This window comes from Oncorhynchus gorbuscha, linkage group LG12 (assembly GCF_021184085.1).
Source record: "Oncorhynchus gorbuscha isolate QuinsamMale2020 ecotype Even-year linkage group LG12, OgorEven_v1.0, whole genome shotgun sequence".
Taxonomy (NCBI): Eukaryota; Metazoa; Chordata; class Actinopteri; order Salmoniformes; family Salmonidae; genus Oncorhynchus; species Oncorhynchus gorbuscha.
Window position 1 is genome coordinate 21,152,971 of NC_060184.1, and position 19,431 is coordinate 21,172,401.

Sequence of the window (19,431 nt, forward strand, 5' to 3'; positions counted from 1 at the left end):
CTGATGCTCACTATTTCAATTTAGCTTAGGGTGGCTTTGGTGCAGTCTCTGTCATTTATTGCAATCCCTTGTTTCGGTTTGTTGCAGGACCACACTTTAATCCCAGTGCCATTCATAACTTCTATGACAACATTGGATTCCTAGGTCCTGTCCCACCCAAACCCAAAGGTACTTTATCTGTTGGTAAGTTTAGAAAAGGTTGCATGGTCGCCTCTGGACAACCAGACCCTCTTCTGCTTCCACTACCATCTGTCATTTTAAACTTTGTTATAAATTCATATCTATTAGTACTTGGGCTTTAGATCGGTACTTGTGATGGTTTCTAACAGGTATTTATTTCTATCCTGGTCAATTCTCATGACATCATGTATTCTTTCATCCTAGCTGTTTTCATGTCTGTTAGGGTTTTCATTCATACATGCTGTATTTTTCACCTCTGCATCTGTCATCTTTGTTTCCCTGCCATTCCTCTCCTTCCTTCCCTTCATCCTGTGCTTGGGACCTGTCAGAGCCAGAGGGCCTGGGGAAAGACAGGAGAACATTTAATGTCACCTCCACCCTAACCATGGAACCCTCCTCTGCCCTTCCTCCCCCTGCTGCTCTCCCTCTGGGTTGGTACCTGTCACTCTGTCTGTCTTTCAGTCTGTCCCTCTGTCTGTCTGTCACTCTGTCTGTCTTTCAGTCTGTCTGCCTGTCCCTCTGTCTGCCTGTCACTCTGTCTGCCTGTCTGTCTGTCCCTCTGTCCTGCTGTCCCTCTATTTACATTTACATTTAAGTCATTTAGCAGACGCTCTATGTGTATGTCACTCTGTCTGTCTGCCTGTCACTCTGTCTGTCCCTCTGTCTGTCTGTCTGTCCCTCTATGTGTCTGTCACTCTGTCTGTCTGCCTGTCCCTCTGTCTGTCTGCCTGTCCCTCTGTCTATCCCTCTGGGTTGGTACCTGTATCTCTGTCTGTTTTTCTGTCTGTCTTGTCTGTTTGTCCCTCTGTCTGCCTGTCCTTCTGCCTGCCTGTCGCTCTGTCTGCCTGTCTGTCTGCCTGTCCCTCTGTCTATCCCTCTGGGTTGGTACCTGTATCTCTGTCTGTTTTTCTGTCTGTCTTGTCTGTTTGTCCCTCTGTCTGCCTGTCCTTCTGTCTGCCTGTCGCTCTGTCTGCCTGTCTGTCTGCCTGTCCCTCTGTCTATCCCTCTGGGTTGGTACCTGTATCTCTGTCTGTTTTTCTGTCTGTCTTGTCTGTTTGTCCCTCTGTCTGCCTGTCCTTCTGTCTGCCTGTCGCTCTGTCTGCCTGTCTGTCCGCCTGTCCCTCTGTCTATCCCTCTGGGTTGGTACCTGTATCTCTGTCTGTTTTTCTGTCTGTCTTGTCTGTTTGTCTCTCTGTCTGTTTTTCTGTCTGTCTTATCTGCCTGTCCCTCTGTATTTCCTTCTGTCCCTCTGTCTGTCCCTCTGGTTTGGTACCTGTAGCTGTCTGTCTGTCTCTTTGTATGTCTGTCTAGCTGTCTGTCTTTCTGCCTGTCATCTGTCTGTCTGTCCCTCTGGGTTGGTACCTGTAGCTCTGTCTATCCGTCTGTATATCCATGTGTCTGTCCCAGTTGTCCAACCTCTCCTTTTCCTCCTTCATACTGTGTAGGCCCTGTGTTCTTCCCGTCCACAAAGGTGGTGATCCCTGACATCTTAATAATTATCACCCAATCTCAAAACTTGAGATTGTTCAGCGAAAATATTAGAACTCTTGGTAAATTCTCAGCTGTGGTCCTTTTTAGACAATTGTATTCTGAATTCTCACCCGTCAGGCTTTAAGCCAGGACACTGCACCATCTCGGTTGCTTCTCTAGTCATAAAGGACATACAGAGCCTTCAGAAAGTATTCATACCCCTTCACTTATTCCACATTTTGTTGTGTTACAGCCTGAATTCAACATGGATTCAATTGATTGTTTTTCTGACCCATCTACACACATTACTCCATGATGACAAAGTAAAACATGTTTTAAGAATAATTCTCACATTTATTGAAAATGAGATACAGAAATATCTAATTTAACTCACTCTGTAAGTATTCACACCCCTGAGTCAGTACATGTTAGAATAACCTTTGGCTGTGAGTCTTTCTGGGTAAGTCTCTAAGAGCTTTACACACCTGGATTGTACAGTATTTGCACATTATTATTTTTACAATTCTTCAAGCTCTGTCAAGTTGGTTGTTGATCATTGCTAGAGAGACATTTTCAAGTCTTGCCAGCGATTTTCAAGCTGATTTAGGACAAAACTTTAACTAGACAACTCAGGAACATTCAATGTCGTCTTGGTAAGCAACTCCAGTGTATATGACCTTGTGTTTTAGGTTATTGTCCTGCTGAAAGGTGAATTTGTCTCTAAGAGTCTGTTGGAAAACAGACTGAACCAGGTTTTCCTCTAGGATTTTGCCTGTGCTCAGCTCTATTTTTGTTTCTTTTTATCCTAAAAAAAACTCCCTAGTCCTTGCCATTGAGAAGCATACCCATAACATGACGCAACACCACACTGTTTGAAAATATGAAGACTGATACTCAGTGATGTGTTGTGTTGGATTTGTCCCAAACAAAATGCTTTATATTCAGGACAAAGTGAATTTCTTTGCCACATTTTTTGCAGTTTTACTTTAGTGCCTTGTAGCAAACAGGATGCATGTTGATATAATATTTGTTATTCTATACAGGATTCCTTCTTTTCAGTCTGTCATTTAGGTTAGTATTGTGGAGTAACTACAATGTTGTTGATCCATCTTCAGTTTTCTCCCATCACAGCCAGTAAACTGTGTAACTGCTTTAAAGTCACCATTGGCCTCATGATGAAATCCCTAAGTGGTTGTAGTGACTGGGTGTATTGATACACCACCCAAAGTGTCATTAATAACTTCACCATGCTTAAAGGGATATTAAATATCTGCTTTTCTTATTACGACCCATCTACCAAATAGGCGCCCGTCTTTGTGAGGCATTGGAAAACCTCCCTGGTCTTTGTGGTTGAATCTATGTTTGAGACTCAATGCTCGACTGAGGAACCTTACAGATAATTGTGTGTGGGGTACAGAGATGAGGTAGTTATTCAAAATCATGTTAAACACTACTATTGCACACAGAGTGAGTCCATTCAACTGGTGTGACTTGTTAAGCACATTTTTACTCCTGAACTTAATTAGGCTTCTCATAACATTTTCATTTTTAATTAGTTTGTAAACATTTCTAAAAACGTATTTCCACATTGATTTATGGGGCATTGTGTGTAGGCCATTGACACAAAATTAACATTTCATCAATTTTAAATTCAGGCTGTAACACAACAAAATGTGGAAAAAGTCAAGGGGTGTGAATACTTTCTGAAGGCACTGCAGTTAACGCACTAGACATGAAACAGCACGGCGCTGCGCTTTATATTGATCTGTCGAAAGCATTCAATATATTTAATCATGCACTCCTGCTATGGAGGCGATATGAAATTGGTCTTGACCAAGCAGCTGGTTAAACAACTACCTGCACGACAGAAGTCTATGTATATCTGCTGATGGAGTTCAGTTTAATTAACATAACCAAAGGAGTGCCACAAGGCTCAATACAAGGCCCTTTACTGTTCACTGTTTACATTAGTACTGTTGGTTTGTCCCTGAATAATAATAACTGTGGCCTACATCTATGCAGATGACACAGTAATACACAGTAATAATAAAAGATTGTGCCTTACTTTTGAAAACGAGAGGAAGATTGTTCAAGCATCCCTCCTAGTAAAGACTATGATGATATAATCTACATGCACCCAGCAGCCTCTGTTTTAAAACCTTTAGATTCCGTCTATCACTGGAGACAGTGTTTGTACACATCATTGCCTTTTATATAGTTCTGTTGGCTGTGAGTCTCTGACTACCAGAAGGGCCCACCATTGGCTGCTATTTGTATATAAAGCAGTTCTCCAGAAACTCCCATACCTCACCTCACCTCACCTCTAAATTGGAAATCCAGCCAACATCAGACTCGCTCTCAAGACTGGCTGGTTCTAGAAGATTCACAGATCTCCATAGAGTCCGGGAAGATTGCTTTTAGTAATTGTGCCCCTATAGCATGGAATGACCGGCAGGCCACTTTGATGCTTGACTCGCTGGTCTCGAATGGTCAGTTCAGGACTTTGATGAGGAATGTGCTGAAGGAGAACTGCACTTGTTTTGATTGATGTGTAATTTTATCTGCTGCTTTTGAATTTGAATGTGTAATTGTACATTTTTAGTGTTGTATTGAGATGGATCATGTTGGTTTATTGTTCCCAGGGCCCTTGTAAATGAGACTCTGGTCTCAATGGGTTTTTCCTGATTAATAAAGGTAAAATACTAAATGTTTATCAAAGCCACCCTGCACACCTTTTCCTAACAATCTTACAACAGATGACCTTCAGATACAATGTTGCCATTTCACACAAAGAAAGCACCATTGGCATTTGTTGATGAGAGGTTTGCATGTTGTTGCTTTTTTAACATTTGATAGGATTCTCCTAGCACTCTGATACTTCCTTAGCATTAAGTGTTTTCTTGTGCAATACACATCCTGGAGAGTGAAAGAACCAGAGTGATTCACCAACTACCAACAACTGCCAATTCAACCCATCAGTGGTGCAAGTGCAATATTCCAGTTTTATTGCAGAAACCAAAACAGCACTGTATATGGTGATAGCTAGATACATCATTTGAAGGAACAACCCTTGACAGTCTGACCCCATTTTGATTGATGTTCTACAGCTGACTGTGTGTCTGTGTGTTTATCTCTGGTGTCTGTTGGGTGACTAACTCCTCTCCGTCCACCGCTCTCTCTTTCCTTCCCTCCCTCCATCCAGAGTCGAGCAGTAAGAGCGTTAAGACTGTAGCAGACCAGGAGGAAGACGAGGGGACGCAGTGGAGCTGCACGGCCTGCACCTTCCTCAACCACCCTGCCCTCAACCGCTGTGAACAGTGCGAGTTCCCACGGCACTTCTGAGCCACAAAGACGCCAACAATACCAACAACCCGCATCACTTTTCAATGCGAATCAAAGAAACTACATTAGAAAAGACTGTTTTTTCCCCTTCTTTTTCTAGTGGTAAGAAAATGAATGGACAGGGGTTTGTAGTTTTTTTTTCCATTTTGGGACTGTTTCTTTCCCCCTTCCTCCAAGGTTTGTAGTTTTTTTTCCATTTTGGGACTGTTTCTTTCCCCCTTCCTCCAAGGTTTGTAGTTTTTTTCCATTTTGGGACTGTTTCTTTCCCCCTTCCTCCAAGGTTTGTAGTTTTTTTCCATTTTGGGACTGTTTCTTTCCCCCTTCCTCCAAGGTTTGTAGTTTTTTCCCATTTTGGGACTGTTTCTTTCCCCCTTCCTCCAAGGTTTGTAGTTTTTTTCCATTTTGGGACTGTTTCTTTCCCCCTTCCTCCAAGGTTTGTTTTTTCTTTTTCATTTTTGGACTGTTTCTTTCCCCCTTCCTCCAAGGTTTGTAGTTTTTTCCATTTTGGGTCTGTTTCTTTCTCCCCTCCTCCAAGGTTTGTAGAATGCTATCCACTGAAGGCTTGACTGGATAGTGTTTACAGGTTGTGTTACTTTACTAAGCCAGCAGAGTTGGATGATACCTCACCTTGGAGTCTCTGCATGCGTTGGGTCACCCCCCTCTCCCTCCTCCTGCTCAACGCTCGGCAGGCGACTTTACCCCTGGGGGTGCCTCGCCTTTTCCATATACAGTATTAACAAGTTGTCCTGCAGTGTGTTGGCACACACAAACACGTAAGCCAATATGGGTGCCAACGTGCATTTGCTGATTTTTTTCTTCTGTGATGGCCTAATCAGGAATGGGAACTTTGGTCAGCCGTCACCTCACACCTGAAGGGAAAACTAACAGACTACTTGTTGACAATTTGTTTGGTTTCTGTGTCTAGAGGATGACAGGGGGAAACTTACTGCCACCAAAACTTTTCTCTCATCTTCTGTAATGTCCCTTATCAATCTGCGTCTCTTCAATCTAGAGTAAAAAGAACGGAAACTCAATTGCATGTTTTATGTGTACAGTACATGGAGGGAGGAAATACCCTTATGCTTTTTACTGTACATCATTTTTGAATGTGCCTTAAATGCCTTCTTCCTCACTATGAATCACTTGTATTTCCTGTAAGTATAGCTTTATAGACTTTATTTACTTTGTTTTGTCTTGTTTTGTTTCCATTTTCTTTCAAACCAATAAGTACGGTGTCCCTTTTAAGCTTTTTACTTGATTTCTGTGAGAATTGAAGCATTGTGGAAAAAAGAGGCGCAGTTGAATGAAAACTATGCAGTCATGAAGCTTCTTCCGCTCAGTCTGTCGTTCATCACTTGTGTCTATGCTGAATTTCCTGTGTACGATCTGCAGATGCAGCAAAGTCAAAAGAAAGATGGAGGAGTTTTTTTTAGGATGCAAGAGCTCTTGGACAGGTGAAAAAAGCTCATAAGCAGAATGACAAACTGCCATCTTATCTGACAACTGGAATGTAGGTTTAATATTTGGGGACTTTTACACCTCAGTGCCAAGAGATGCATGAATTTTTACAGTTCACCTAAATCTTGCATCAGAATAGAAGCTTTCGAGTCGGATGAAAGAAAGACGGACTTTGGTAATTGTATTAAGGTGTTAAGGCCCTTGTACAGCTTGGTGGAAGGCGACTGTTTCCTGAGGGCTTTCAGAATCAAAATATTTTGCTATGCAGTATAAATTGGGTAAGTGTTCCAAATGAATATGTTTTAAAGTATTCCTCTTTCAAATCAGCAGATATTTATATAGGTATGTGCTTTACCGTATCTACCCCTGGCCAGAAGTTTAGAATATCTCTAATAAAAGACAATAAAGACAGTGCCATTGTTATATTTCCAATAAAGTGAGACAAAATAGTGTCTGTCCTCATTGTATAATCATGTTTTTATTTGGTTTAATTTGTCCTGTGAAGCTTTTTATGAGGATAGTTTAAAAGTTTACCATTGTAATGATTTTACCTTAATTGTGGAATGGGTTATTATTGTTTGTTTTTCACGTTGTGAAATGCTGCCACACATTACTGCCTTAGAATGGCATTTGTATTGACAATCTATGCAGTCACAAATTAAGATGTCTTTTTTTTTTTTTTTTTACCAAAGCTTAGTATTGTCAAAAACTGATTCGGTAGAAGCCAAATTCTTAGTTGTCTCTTAAGCACTTATAACATTTTTTTCTGTAAAAACCCCAAAGAAACAAATTGTTCAGCTTTATCTGCAGCTCGGTGTGAAGTCGGTTAATAAATGTTTTATTCATAAAAAAAACTAATTTGGATAACTAAAGTGTTTTTTTGATTTTAGCTGGGAAAACTGTCTTTGTAACAGATAAGTTATTTGTAAAAATAAAAAAAATCTATTCTGAAATTCTGGATTTCTTACTACATATTCCACATTTAGATTCCATTCCATTGGTTGTTGGCTTGCAGTGATGTGATGACGATTGTCACATCTCCTCACTCCAGTAGATGGCAGTAGAGACCTAAAATAGTTGGTATGATAAAGTTCAGGAAGCTTGGCGGTGTAAATTGGTAAATGAGACAGATCATCAGACAATTTTCAAGGACTTATTTTTAATATGGACAACAAACAAATGACAAGGACAGTATTATTCTGCATACCGTACAGGTTAACACCCATTCTGTCAAATAGCTTCCCTCAGTTTGAGGCTACATGTTAAAACAACACATGCTGCTTTGATAATCTTTAAGGCAATGCTAGATTCAAAATGAACTAGCATCATTCAGGAGATGGTAGTGCATTGCACTTGACCTATATACATACATAGGAAATTCAGCACAGACTGCTACATTTTCAAGCTTGTCTCTAGTCTGCTGAGGAACTACTGTGTTTAATAATGCTTACAGAGAAAGATCTTGCACGTTAGAAGGGAACGTGGCTGGTTCTGAACCTCTGGATCAGAGGAACCAGCTCTGACTTGTTGAGGGTGTGTGGGTACAGACTCATCACATAGTCTACCATGCTGGGGGGGAAGAGGGTGCTGAGCTGGTTCTTCACACTCCTCCTCTGCTCACTATCTGCAGCTTTACCGCCATTGGATCTGGTCATCTCCACTCTCTCACCAGAGAGGCCCTGTCCCGGGCTGTGTTCTGGGAGGCTGTGACTCTGCCTTTGTGGGGGAAGACTCTGGAAGTACTGCTGCTCGGTGAAATGGATGGGGTTACTGTGAACAACATAGGAGCTCTTTCTTAGCTGTGGCTGGAGATGCTGGTGGCCGTACATGCACTGGCTACACTCACAGCTCTGTGAGTGGTCACAGCCACACTGTAGCAGTCTTTGGGGGGCATAGTGGACTCCCGAGGAAGGCCCACCCAGGCTGAGCCTCTGTGTGTTGCTGCCGTAACTGTGGCTGCTGTAAGTGCTGGAAGGGTAGACGTCCCCACTGCCCTGGCTACACCCGGCCACCCCACTGCTGTATGTGTAAGACACCCCGGGCCCCTTGGGGTTGTTTGTCTGGTCCTGGACATATAGTCTGGACAGCGAGGTCTCCAAGGAGCCAAAGGCCTCGTCAGTGTCTGGGCTGGGGCAGAAGTGGTGGCTGGATTTGTGCTGTAGAACTGGGCTGCCTGTTTCTCTCTGGCTGGTGAACTGATCACTTGGCAAAGCCCTGTTTGAATGGGAATGTCCGTTTTTTCTAAGGTGAGGCGGTGTGGAAGGATATCTGTGTAGATGATTAGTAGTGTGATCCGGCTCATAAAGGGATGTGTAGATATGGCCCTCCTGGCCGAGGCCTGAGGGGAGAAATGACCACTCCCTGTCTGTCTGAGCAGCAGGTTTGCTCTTGGCTCTAAGCTCATCTGCTACAGACAGCTGTGATTGGTTGGAGCGCTCTGGGTGGTAGAACTTGCACTTCACTCCATAAGTACACTTCTTCCCTGGAAAGAAACATATAAGGAATATTTATGGGCTTTCAAAAACATGGCTCACATATGTGACCCTGTAATTCTTTAAAGAGACTGTCAACTAGGATGTGTGTCTGTCTGAGTGCACTCACTGTAAAGCCCTCTTCCCCCCTTCTTTAGTACTGTAAACACACTTAGCAAAGCAAACAAAATATGTCTAGTCTCCAGCCTGTTTTTGTTCCCCTAGGTACACGGCAGAGTGCTATGAGGGTCCGTTGTACTCCTCTGACAGGAATAATCCCAGGCCTGCCGTTAGCTTTATTATCCTGGGTGTTGATAATAAGGTATTTTGTTTGTGAGTGGCGCTGTGCTGTAGCCTTGGAGTGGTGCTGCTCTCCCATTGCCAACAGCCGACTGACAGGCAGCCAAATGGAATTACAACCGACCCAACTACTAGTCACAAACTACAAATCAAATCCTGCTCAGCTGGCTCACATTGGATGAGTTACAGTCAAAACCCCCAGGTGAATGAGGTAGGAAACTGAAAATAAAAGTGTGTATTGTACAATATCTACCAACCATATGGGCAACGCTCCTTCTTGTTTTCTGGGGTCCACTGCTTTATTCTCAGAAAGTTGTCAATCGTTGGGCCATTCCTTCCCAGAGGATCATCAGGAGGCATGAACCTTGAATATAAAGTCATATGAATATGATGTAAACATGAACCTTGAATATAAAGTCATATGAATATGATGTAAACATGAACCTTGAATATAAAGTCATATGAATATGATGTAAACATGAACCTTGAATATAAAGTCATATGAATATGATGTAAACATGAACCTTGAATATAAAGTCATATGAATATGATGTAAACATGAACCTTGAATATAAAGTCATATGAATATGATGTAAACATGAACCTTGAATATAAAGTCATATGAATATGATGTAAACATGAACCTTGAATATAAAGTCATATGAATATGATGTAAACATGAACCTTGAATATAAAGTCATATGAATATGATGTAAACATGAACCTTGAATATAAAGTCATATGAATATGATGTAAACATGAACCTTGAATATAAAGTCATATGAATATGATGTAAACATGAACCTTGAATATAAAGTCATATGAATATGATGTAAACATGAACCTTGAATATAAAGTCATATGAATATGATGTAAACATGAACCTTGAATATAAAGTCATATGAATATGATGTAAACATGAACCTTGAATATAAAGTCATATGAATATGATGTAAACATGAACCTTGAATATAAAGTCATATGAATATGATGTAAACATGATGCCCGAAACTCTTGAAGTCAAGTCTTCATTACAGATGTATTACAAGTATATAAGCAGGAGGGATTTTGTAGGTGGTGTAACAGGTGGTATACCAACTCTCATATGCCAACCCCAAATTAAAATGGTTTATATCCTCCTTATAGGCCCTGCGTCAGATGCCCTCTTAGATGCTGTAAGTCTTAGTGTTGGGACTTACTTGTCATTGGCGAAGCTGTACATCAACAGCCTTTCCTCTATAAACGTCTTCCACTCTGGCTTCTCTATCTGCAGGTCTCTGTAGTTGTCATTGGACACAACGATGCCGTCGGACTCGTAGGCCAGTTTGATGATGTAGCGGTCGTCGTAACACACCACTCTCTTCCCGTTGACGCAGCGTGACGGGGTGTACACCAGGATCTTTCTCTTCTCCAGCTCATGGAGGATGGGCTGATCTGCAGGGTCATGTGACGAGAGGTTAGAGTTCAAATAGACTTGATGGATTGTATCATATCAATCATTTAAAAAGACAAGAAAGTAGTGCACAGCATACAGGGTGTAAACAACCATCCTCAGTTATAAATGGCCATCAATACTTGTATGGTGTAGGTGCTCAGTGTGTTGGTGACCTGTGGCTCCACAGTGCCATCTAGCCCTGGTCAGATAGTATAACAGGTGTGTCCTACCTGTCATGGGGGCCTCAGGACGGGGTTGCTCCTTTCTCCACAAAGGCACGAACACTGTGATGTCACGGATACCTCTCTCCAAAAACCACCTGACTGCCAGCAACAGCCCCCGGCACGAAAACACTTGCTTGTTGCCATGGCTGCAAAGACAGGAGCCACAGTAGAACATTAGTTTCCCTTTTCAGTTCTAAAATGACTGAAGCCAGCTAGCTGTGTGACTCACCTACTCCAATTCACTCTTTTGCATAGCCCCAGCAAAGAGACTGTTGTGTGTCCTTTAATCCCAGAAACAAGTCTAAAGTGAAAACTATCTCGCCAAATTACCAAAAACTGGAATAACAGAAAGTCTTGGAGAAGATATAATGTCACACTTTTGTAACCTTGTATCACATGTGAACTGCAGCATCCTAATAGTGGTGCGATGTATCCAGCAATACTTTAGACAGGCCTAAGACCTATAATGCTATAAGGCCTCCCAGACCCTGACTGGCAGCTGATCACAGGGAGTGGATCATTTGCCTATACAGACAGCACTATATATAGCGTGGGGTTTCCCTGCACTCAACCATCAGGAAGTGGTAGGCAACTTTGCATAACAGGACACCAAAGATAAGACATTGTTGCCTTATAAAGCCACTAGGGCAGGGCACCGAACGCAACAACAATAGCACAGGTTATAGAAAATACACAATGATTAGTAGTTTGCTTAGAAAGTTTATGTAGTGTTTTGGAGTTAAAGCTTTAGGGACAGAGACCTTTAGGAACAAGGAAAATCAGGACTTGAGTAATCAAAGGCTGCTTGGTAAGCAAACTGTCACTGAGATTTATGCCAGAGTTAATTTGAGTAAGAGAAGTGAGTTTGCCTGAGAAGTAGAATCCTTCAAAGTTCAGCACCCCCCCAGCTTTAGTTTGAGACACGTGATCTGTGTTGGAAAAAATAACATCTGATTTATGAGAAGTGAACTTCTCGTTTTGTTCCTCTCAGTTTCGGGCTGCAGTGTAGCATGTGTTTTTCACTATTGTTATAACATATCTGACTATACAGGTGCTGTGGGTGACCAGATAAATCGCTATGTGGTTGTGTTTTCATTAGTACATACATTAGCTTAATTAGTGCCAGCATTTCATTTAATACTCTGTCTTTATCTATTTAATGCTAAAATTCCTATAGTCCAAAATTAAGTAGTACTCTCACCTCATGGCCACATTGCTTCCATCAATTACCACCGGTCTGAATCCCAAAGTGGGATCCCTGTCTGTAGCTGAGCTGGGCCGTAGGGACTGGCTGGGGTGGGGAGAGCTGCAGCCTCGAGGGACCAGCTGTGGGCTGGAGTGGGCTGAGCGGCTGGCTGGTATGGATGGGGTGGTGGTGGTTGTTGTAGTGGTGATTTGGCAGGTCTTGATCAGCTCCTCCAGTATTTCGTTGGTCTGGGCGTCATGACGCAGGCTCTCTAGCACACGCACAATGTCACTATGGGAGTAGCCCAGCTTGAGGAAGCGCTCCACTTTTCCATGCTGCTGGTCCATGCTGCTGGTCCTCAGCTCAGTGTGGCACACTCTGCCTCAGGTCTGTCAGTGTCTAGTAGTAGTATCCTTCCAGGCTCCTGTCAGGACTCTGTCTGTTGGGGAATCCTCCTCGTCTCCTTTTTCTATCACTTCATCACGGTTTCCACAACAACAGCATCAGTTTTGGAAGATCTGACAGGTGCAGGAAGGCCAGGGGGGGGTGAGGTGAGGCAACCTCAACTCTGTAAACACATGAAGAAGCATGGTGGAGGTCACGGGGCTTTCAGATACTTTCAATGTGGTTAGGTGCACACTGCACAAGGATAGAATCGGCTGCTTGCGCTGCCACAGTCTCATGACTGCACGCAGACGCTCACGTCATACTGGTCTAGAAAGCCCCTATAGGCTCAGGTGAACTTAAATAAAGTGTTTGATACAACTAGCGTCCGTTGTCATAACAAATATAGACCACCAGAATTAATGAGGATATTCCTCTCTTTGAACCAAAACAGAAATTATTTATGATATTTGTTTCGCAAATACATTACATCAGTCCAGTCAGACACATCCTCCATTTAGTGGTCTGGAAAACCCCAATAATTATTTTACAAAGTGACTCTACCAATGACTGAGTATAAGAGGTAGAAAAGTGACATGCTGTGCATACCTTCACCACACCCTTTACCTTCTATTCTGGGTAGGCCTATGGAATGTTGATGTTATATCTAAGAATAGCATACATACTTAGAAAGTGTTAAAAACTTCAGGAATGTATTTTTCACCAATCGTGGACTATCATGGTGACAGTGAACAAGCACAAATTGAAACTCCATATCTCTACTTTAACATGCAGTGTTACATCCACACACACACACACACACACACACACACACACACACACACACACACACACACACACACACACACACACACACACACACACACACACACACACACACACACACACACACACACACACACACACACACACGTTTGTATGCCCCATCACCTGTTCCCTAAGAGCACCCTTTCATCCCGACCGCATTCAAATTTGAAAGGCACTGGTGTTTTCAAGATCAAATCAAATTTTATTTGTCACATACGCCGAATACAACAGGTGACAACCTTAGACAGTCCTGACAGGAGTTTGATAAGAGACGTGTTTAATGTTTATTGATACGTCATAAAAGCCTCTTGGAGAAAAAGGAAGAAAATGTCAGGCTAAGACAAACAGTAAACTCTAAGTAAACTCTAATAGAGAAGCATACCATGCCAGTTAATGCACAACTATATAGGGGTGATAATTCCAAGATAAATATGGGTTACGATACCCCACACCCCCACTCATTTGCACGTGACAAAAGTGAGATTAGGGTTGTTGATCTTCTACCTCTGAATAGTTTGAACAATCTACTTCTAACCACATCCTCTCTCACCGCTGCATCTCAAACCAGAACACTCTTTCTGCACCACCTCTACAAGACGAGACACAGTCCTGAATGCAGAGTATGAGGCTTCCCACGCCTGTCTTACAACGATCACACACTTCGTGTCTCACTCACTGAACTGTGTGGTAGTTGAAATGAACACTTGCCAAACTCTCAAGCAAACAACATAAAGACAATTCCAGTGAACTATCAAAGAAACCAAATCTACCTAAATAAATAATATCAGCTCTAAGAAGTTACAAACATTTACATACAGTAAACCCTTGCAGCTGAACAAGGTTTGGACATTAGGTGGATTGTGTGCTAATTCTGCTCCCTCTCACTCTCTACTTACAGTTCCAGTAGGTGGCAGTTAGAAGGAGCATCAATCAGCCTGCTTGTCTGGTGGAGAACCTGTTGATGTGTGTGAGAGAGCGTCAATCTCATGGAGAGACAGAACCTGTGTGTACTCTTATTAGTCATATGAGGAAGTCTCCAGAGACTTTGCTCAGACCAATGCCAGCAAGGAAGCAAAAGACAAATGCAATCATTTCACTTCCTCATCTGAGCCCAATACAGAGTCTGGGTCAGAATGCAGCTTGTCATAGGTAAGCCCTTAGAGTTCTTCCCCTCTTTCTCTGATCTTCCTGGTGTGGCATTACAACACAGTGGGACTGCCTGAGACTTGATACTGTACCTACCCAGTTACCCGGCACTGTTCTTACTTTGTACTGTTACATATTGTTCAGTAGTAGGTGAAGTTCTATTGTATATGAGGTTAGTTCTTGAAATATGAGCAGCTTGTATTCGATTCATATCGTAAGAGCGGATGTTTAATAACCCCAAGATACACCACAGGTGGCACCTTAATTGGGGAGGATGGGCTCGTGGTAATGGCTGGAGCAGAATGGAATGATGGTGGAATGATATCAAATTCCATTTACTCTGTTCCAGCCATTATTATGAGCCGTCCTCCACTCAGCAGCCTCCACTGACATACACACACTACCACACACATCATTTTGAATCTGAAACAAGAAGAATAGCTTTCAGGAACGGTGAAACATAATTCAATTTGCATAACATGCCATAGTGGTATGTCTGTCAAAATGAAGTCTATAGTTGAAAATCTAGAGCTTGTCTTTCTTGTGATACAGCACACACACAGAGGCTGATACTACAACGTTTTCCCCTCTGGAATGCCAGACACCATTTCCTCCTGCAATGAACTCACCTGCTCTCTGAGTCGTGGCTGCAGCTCAACTGACAGATGAGATTGACAACAGCCAGATCCATAAACCCTCCCCCTGAGAGTCAAGTTGCTCTTAAATGAAATGTTTTGGCCATACAGGTTTAGAATCAAGGACATTATATTTATTCAGTACACATAAATATGCAAAAACACCCAGGCTACATATTTGCATGAGACTTAAAACGTATGACAAATATTGAATACATGTATTTGGACAATATAGTGTCATGTTACAAAGGAGTTGGGTGGACAACAGATGATGGTCACCCAAGCTACAGTTAAAATATTTTGCATGCATGCTTACAGCACAGCATAATGCTCAATGTACAGTTAACCTTATTCAGCTGATTAAAATTGTGTTGTGACACAATACAGTAGGTTAGTTACCTCTTAATGTGGATGCTTGAGATACTTAATGACAAAACAAGACATTTGATGATTGATATATTTACAGAATATTTTCATGAATATGTTTCATAAATCAATACATTTCTGGTTTGGGTGAGGCATCCTCGTAGGCCATGCATGACAGCGGTTTTCTCAGGAACAGTTCCCACATACAGCAGTTAAACTGGTAGAGATTCTAAGGAAAGTGTCTTTACAATCCCTTATCTACCTGCATGTACTGAGAATAAGTGGATAAGTTATTTGTCTGTAATGTATTTTTCGTTGTGTGTCGGACCCCAGTAAGACTAGCTGTTGCCATTGGCTTTGGCTTATGGGGATCCTAATAAATCTAATCTAAATCAAATAAGTAGAGGGTTCATTTTACAGAGCAAGTGGATTTGGTTTATTTTGATGGATATGCTACAAAGGGAATGAATGAGTGCTTTTTAGTGCAGTTTCAAGTGTTTGGTCTTTACAAAGATAAAGGTTTAGTACATTATCTAAACATAGGTTTCTGCCTCCCAGGTTGATTACTGGTCTATCCTCTTGGTGTACTTTCAATCAGGTACTGTAAATACACAGTGAGTGAGTAAGATCTACACCATTGGAGAAAGAAAAAAAACATTTGTGCTTTCAGTTCCTTTAAAGCTATGGTTTTTCTTCCACACACTGGTGAAATGGAGAAGGAACACAGCAGGTAATCATGACGTGTGACACCATCGACAACAGGCTACAACATGATCATCACATGACTCATATGGGCGGCTTGAGCACATTGAGCTGTAGGCGTATGAACGAGTAATTTAACCTTTATTTAACTAGGCAAGTCAGTCAAGAACAAATTCTTATTTACAATACCAGCCTACAAAGAAATATTAATAAAACAAATATAGGACAAAACCAACATCACGACAAGAGAGAAACCACAACACTACATAAAGAGAGACCTAAGACAACATAGCATGGCAGCAACACATGACAACACAGTGTAGCCGATGTGAAATGGATAGCTAGTTAGCGGTGGTGCGCGCTAGTGGCGTTTCAATCGGTGACGTCACTTGCTCTGAGACCTTGAAGTAGTGGTTCCCCTTGATCTGCAAGGGCCGCGGCTTTTGTGGAGCGATGGGTAACGATGCTTCGAGGGAGACTGTTGACGTGTGCAGAGCGTCCCTGGTTTGCGCCCAGGTCGGGGCGAGGGGACGGACGTAAAGTCTATACTGTTACATTGGTGCCGTGACCCGGATCACTGGTTGCTGCGGAAAAAGGAGGTCGTCAAAAGGGGGGTGAGTGTAGCCGATGTGAAATGGCTAGCTAGTTAGCGGGGGTGCGCGGTAGTGGTGTTTCAATCGGTGACTTCACTTGCTCTGAGACCTTGAAGTAGTGGTTCCCCTTGGGTGACTGTTGACGTGTGCAGAGCGTCCCTGGTCGCGCCCAGGTCGGGGCGAGGGGACTGACATAAAGTCTATACTGTTACATCATGGTAGCAACACCACATGACAACAACATGGTAGCAGCACAAAACATGGTACAAACATTATTGGGCACAGACAACACCAAAGGCAAGAAGGTAGAGACAACAATACATCACGCGAAGCAGCCACAACTGTCAGTAATAGTGTCCATGATTTAGTCTTTGAATGAAGAGATGGAGATAAAACTGTCAAGTTTGCGTGTTTTTTGCAGCTTGTTCCAGTCACTAGCTTCAGCAAACTGAAAAGAGGAGCGACCCAGGGATGTGTGTGCTTTGGGGACCTATAACAGAATGTGACTGGCAGAACGGGTGTTGTATGTGGATGATGAGGGCTGCAGTAGGTATCTCAGATAGGGGGCAGTGAGGCCTAAGAGGGTTTTATAAATAAGCAGCAACCAGTGGGTCTTGCGACGGGTTAACAGAGATGACCAGTTTACAGGAGTATAGAGTGCAGTGATGTGTCCTACAAGGAGAATTGGTGACAAATCTGATGTCCGAATGGTAAAGAACATCTAGCCGCTTGAGCACCCTTACCTGGCGATCTATAAATTACGTCTCTCTAGTATGGGTAGGATGGTCATGTGAATCAGGGTTAGATTTGCAGCTGGGGTGAAAGAGGAGCGATTACGATAGAGGAAACGAAGTCTAGATTTAACTTTAGCCTGCAGCTTTGATATGTGTTGAGAGAAGGACATTGTACCGTCTAGCCATACTCCCAAGTACTTGTATGAGGTGACTACCTCAAACTCTAAACCCTCAGTGGTAGTAATCACACCGGTGGGGAGAGGGGCATTGTACCAAACCACATTACCTTTATTTTGGAGGTGTTTGGAGTACTGTTAAGGGCAGAGAAAGCTTGTTGGACACTAAGAAAGCTTTGTTGCAGAGCGATTAACACAACATCTTGGGAGGGGCCAGCTGAGTATAAGACTATCAACACTTTTGATAAACAGGGCAAAATAGAAATTGGCCTATAACAGTTAGGATCAGCTTGATCTCCCCCTTTCAATAAAGGACGCACCGTGGTTGTGACTAACCTCAAGACGTGGCAATCAAATATCACTTGACAGTTGTGGAGGCAACGCAAATGAGAGCTCTATTCCTCCTACTCACCCACTGGCTCTACGTCTCAGGAGGACCCGCCCTCGCCACTTTCACTGAGCCGTTTGATATTTATTTGATAACAGTGGAAATACGTGAGAGGGTGGAACCTTTAAAAAGAACCTGATACATTTCCTGGAACTGACAAACACTTTGTATCACAGTAGATATCAACACTAGAAAACATCAGATGCCAAATCACCAAGTTCATGCACAGTCATGCACATAAGAAACAATAGATATCAGGCCATTTATTCTATAACGGGTTGTCTTGTATAACAAAGTAGAAAAGAACATCTTGAAAGTGGGTGAAGTTCTAACATTTAAGCAGATTTGTATTGTTGATCGAATACGTTATTGTCTAGCAAATACAAATACATTCCTAGCTCTTACAACTGATCCACTCACTGCATGGGCACACACTGGTTGAATTAACGTTCCTTCGAAGTATTGGGATGTGGAATCGACGTTGAAAATACATTGAATTTGAAAAAATGTATCAACCGGTACGGTTTTCATTGACAGTACATTCGGAAAGTATTCAGAGCCCTTGACTTTTTCCAGATTATTACGTTATTCTAAAATTGTTACGTTTTTTTTCTCATCAATCTACAAGCAATACCGCATACTGACAAAGTGAACAGGTTTTTTTTTTTTCAAATGTATTAAAAATAAAAACAGAAATACCTTATATATATATATATATATATATACAGTGGGGCAAAAAAGTATTTAGTCAGCCACTAATTGTGTAAGTTCTCCCACTTAAAAAGATGAGAGGCCTGTAATTTTCATCATAGGTACACTTCAACTATGACAGACAAAATGAGAAAAAAATCCAGAAAATCACATTGTAGGATTTTAAAATAAATGTATTTGCAAATTATGGTGGAAAATAAGTATTTGGTCAATAACAAAAGTTCATCTCAATACTTTGTTATATACCCTTTGTTGGCAATGACAGAGGTCAAATGTTTTCTGTTAGTCTTCACAAGATTTTCACACACTGTTGCTGGTATTTTGGCCCATTCCTCCATGCAGATCTCCTCTAGAGCAGTGATGTTTTGGGGCTGTTGCTGGGCAACACGGACTTTCAACTCCCTCCAAAGATTTTCAATGGGGTTGAGATCTGGAGACTGGCTAGGCCACTCCAGGACCTTGAACTGCTTATTTACGAAACCACTCCTTCGTTGCCCGGGCAGTGTGTTTGGGATCATTGTCATGCTGAAAGACCCAGCCACGTTTCATCTTCAATGCCCTTGCTGATGAAAGGTTTTCACTAAAAATCTTACGATACATGGCCCCATTCATTCTTTCCTTTACACAGATCAGTCGTCCTGGTCCCATTTGCAGAAAAACAACCCCAAAGCATGATGTTTCCACCCCCTGCTTCACAGTAGG

At 42.2% G+C, this 19,431-nt stretch overlaps 2 protein-coding genes across 11 annotated transcripts in view; one reads left to right on the forward strand and one right to left on the reverse strand.

Moving 5' to 3' along the window:
- LOC123990682 (TGF-beta-activated kinase 1 and MAP3K7-binding protein 2-like) overlaps nt 1–7,403 on the forward strand; it is a 69,439-nt gene extending 62,036 nt beyond the window's left edge. For 2 of the 9 annotated variants that reach the window (XM_046291425.1, XM_046291426.1), the window contains exons 6-8: nt 88–183; nt 510–611; nt 4,853–7,403. In XM_046291425.1, coding sequence (XP_046147381.1) covers nt 88–183; nt 510–611; nt 4,853–4,992 — 338 coding nt within the window. In that variant the 3' untranslated portion in view covers nt 4,993–7,403. Of the gene's footprint in view, nt 1–87; nt 184–509; nt 612–4,852 lie in introns of those variants that run through there. The other 7 variants (XM_046291427.1, XM_046291428.1, XM_046291429.1 and 4 more) reach the window with 7 other exon arrangements.
- LOC123990684 (ribonuclease ZC3H12A-like) lies at nt 7,273–15,098 on the reverse strand. 2 transcript variants are annotated; one of them, XM_046291435.1, is made up of 7 exons: nt 15,054–15,098; nt 14,175–14,233; nt 12,082–12,634; nt 10,887–11,026; nt 10,421–10,655; nt 9,479–9,585; nt 7,273–8,932 (listed from the first exon to the last, which is right to left on the reverse strand). In XM_046291435.1, exons 3-7 carry the CDS (start codon nt 12,411–12,413, stop codon nt 7,920–7,922), a joined length of 1,827 nt encoding a protein of 608 aa, XP_046147391.1. In that variant the 5' UTR covers nt 12,414–12,634; nt 14,175–14,233; nt 15,054–15,098; the 3' UTR covers nt 7,273–7,919. The 2 variants fall into 2 exon arrangements, with proteins under 2 accessions (XP_046147391.1, XP_046147390.1); XM_046291434.1 differs by lacking the exon at nt 15,054–15,098 and having other exon boundaries at nt 14,175–14,335.
- Between the last annotated feature and the right edge of the window lie 4,333 nt (nt 15,099–19,431).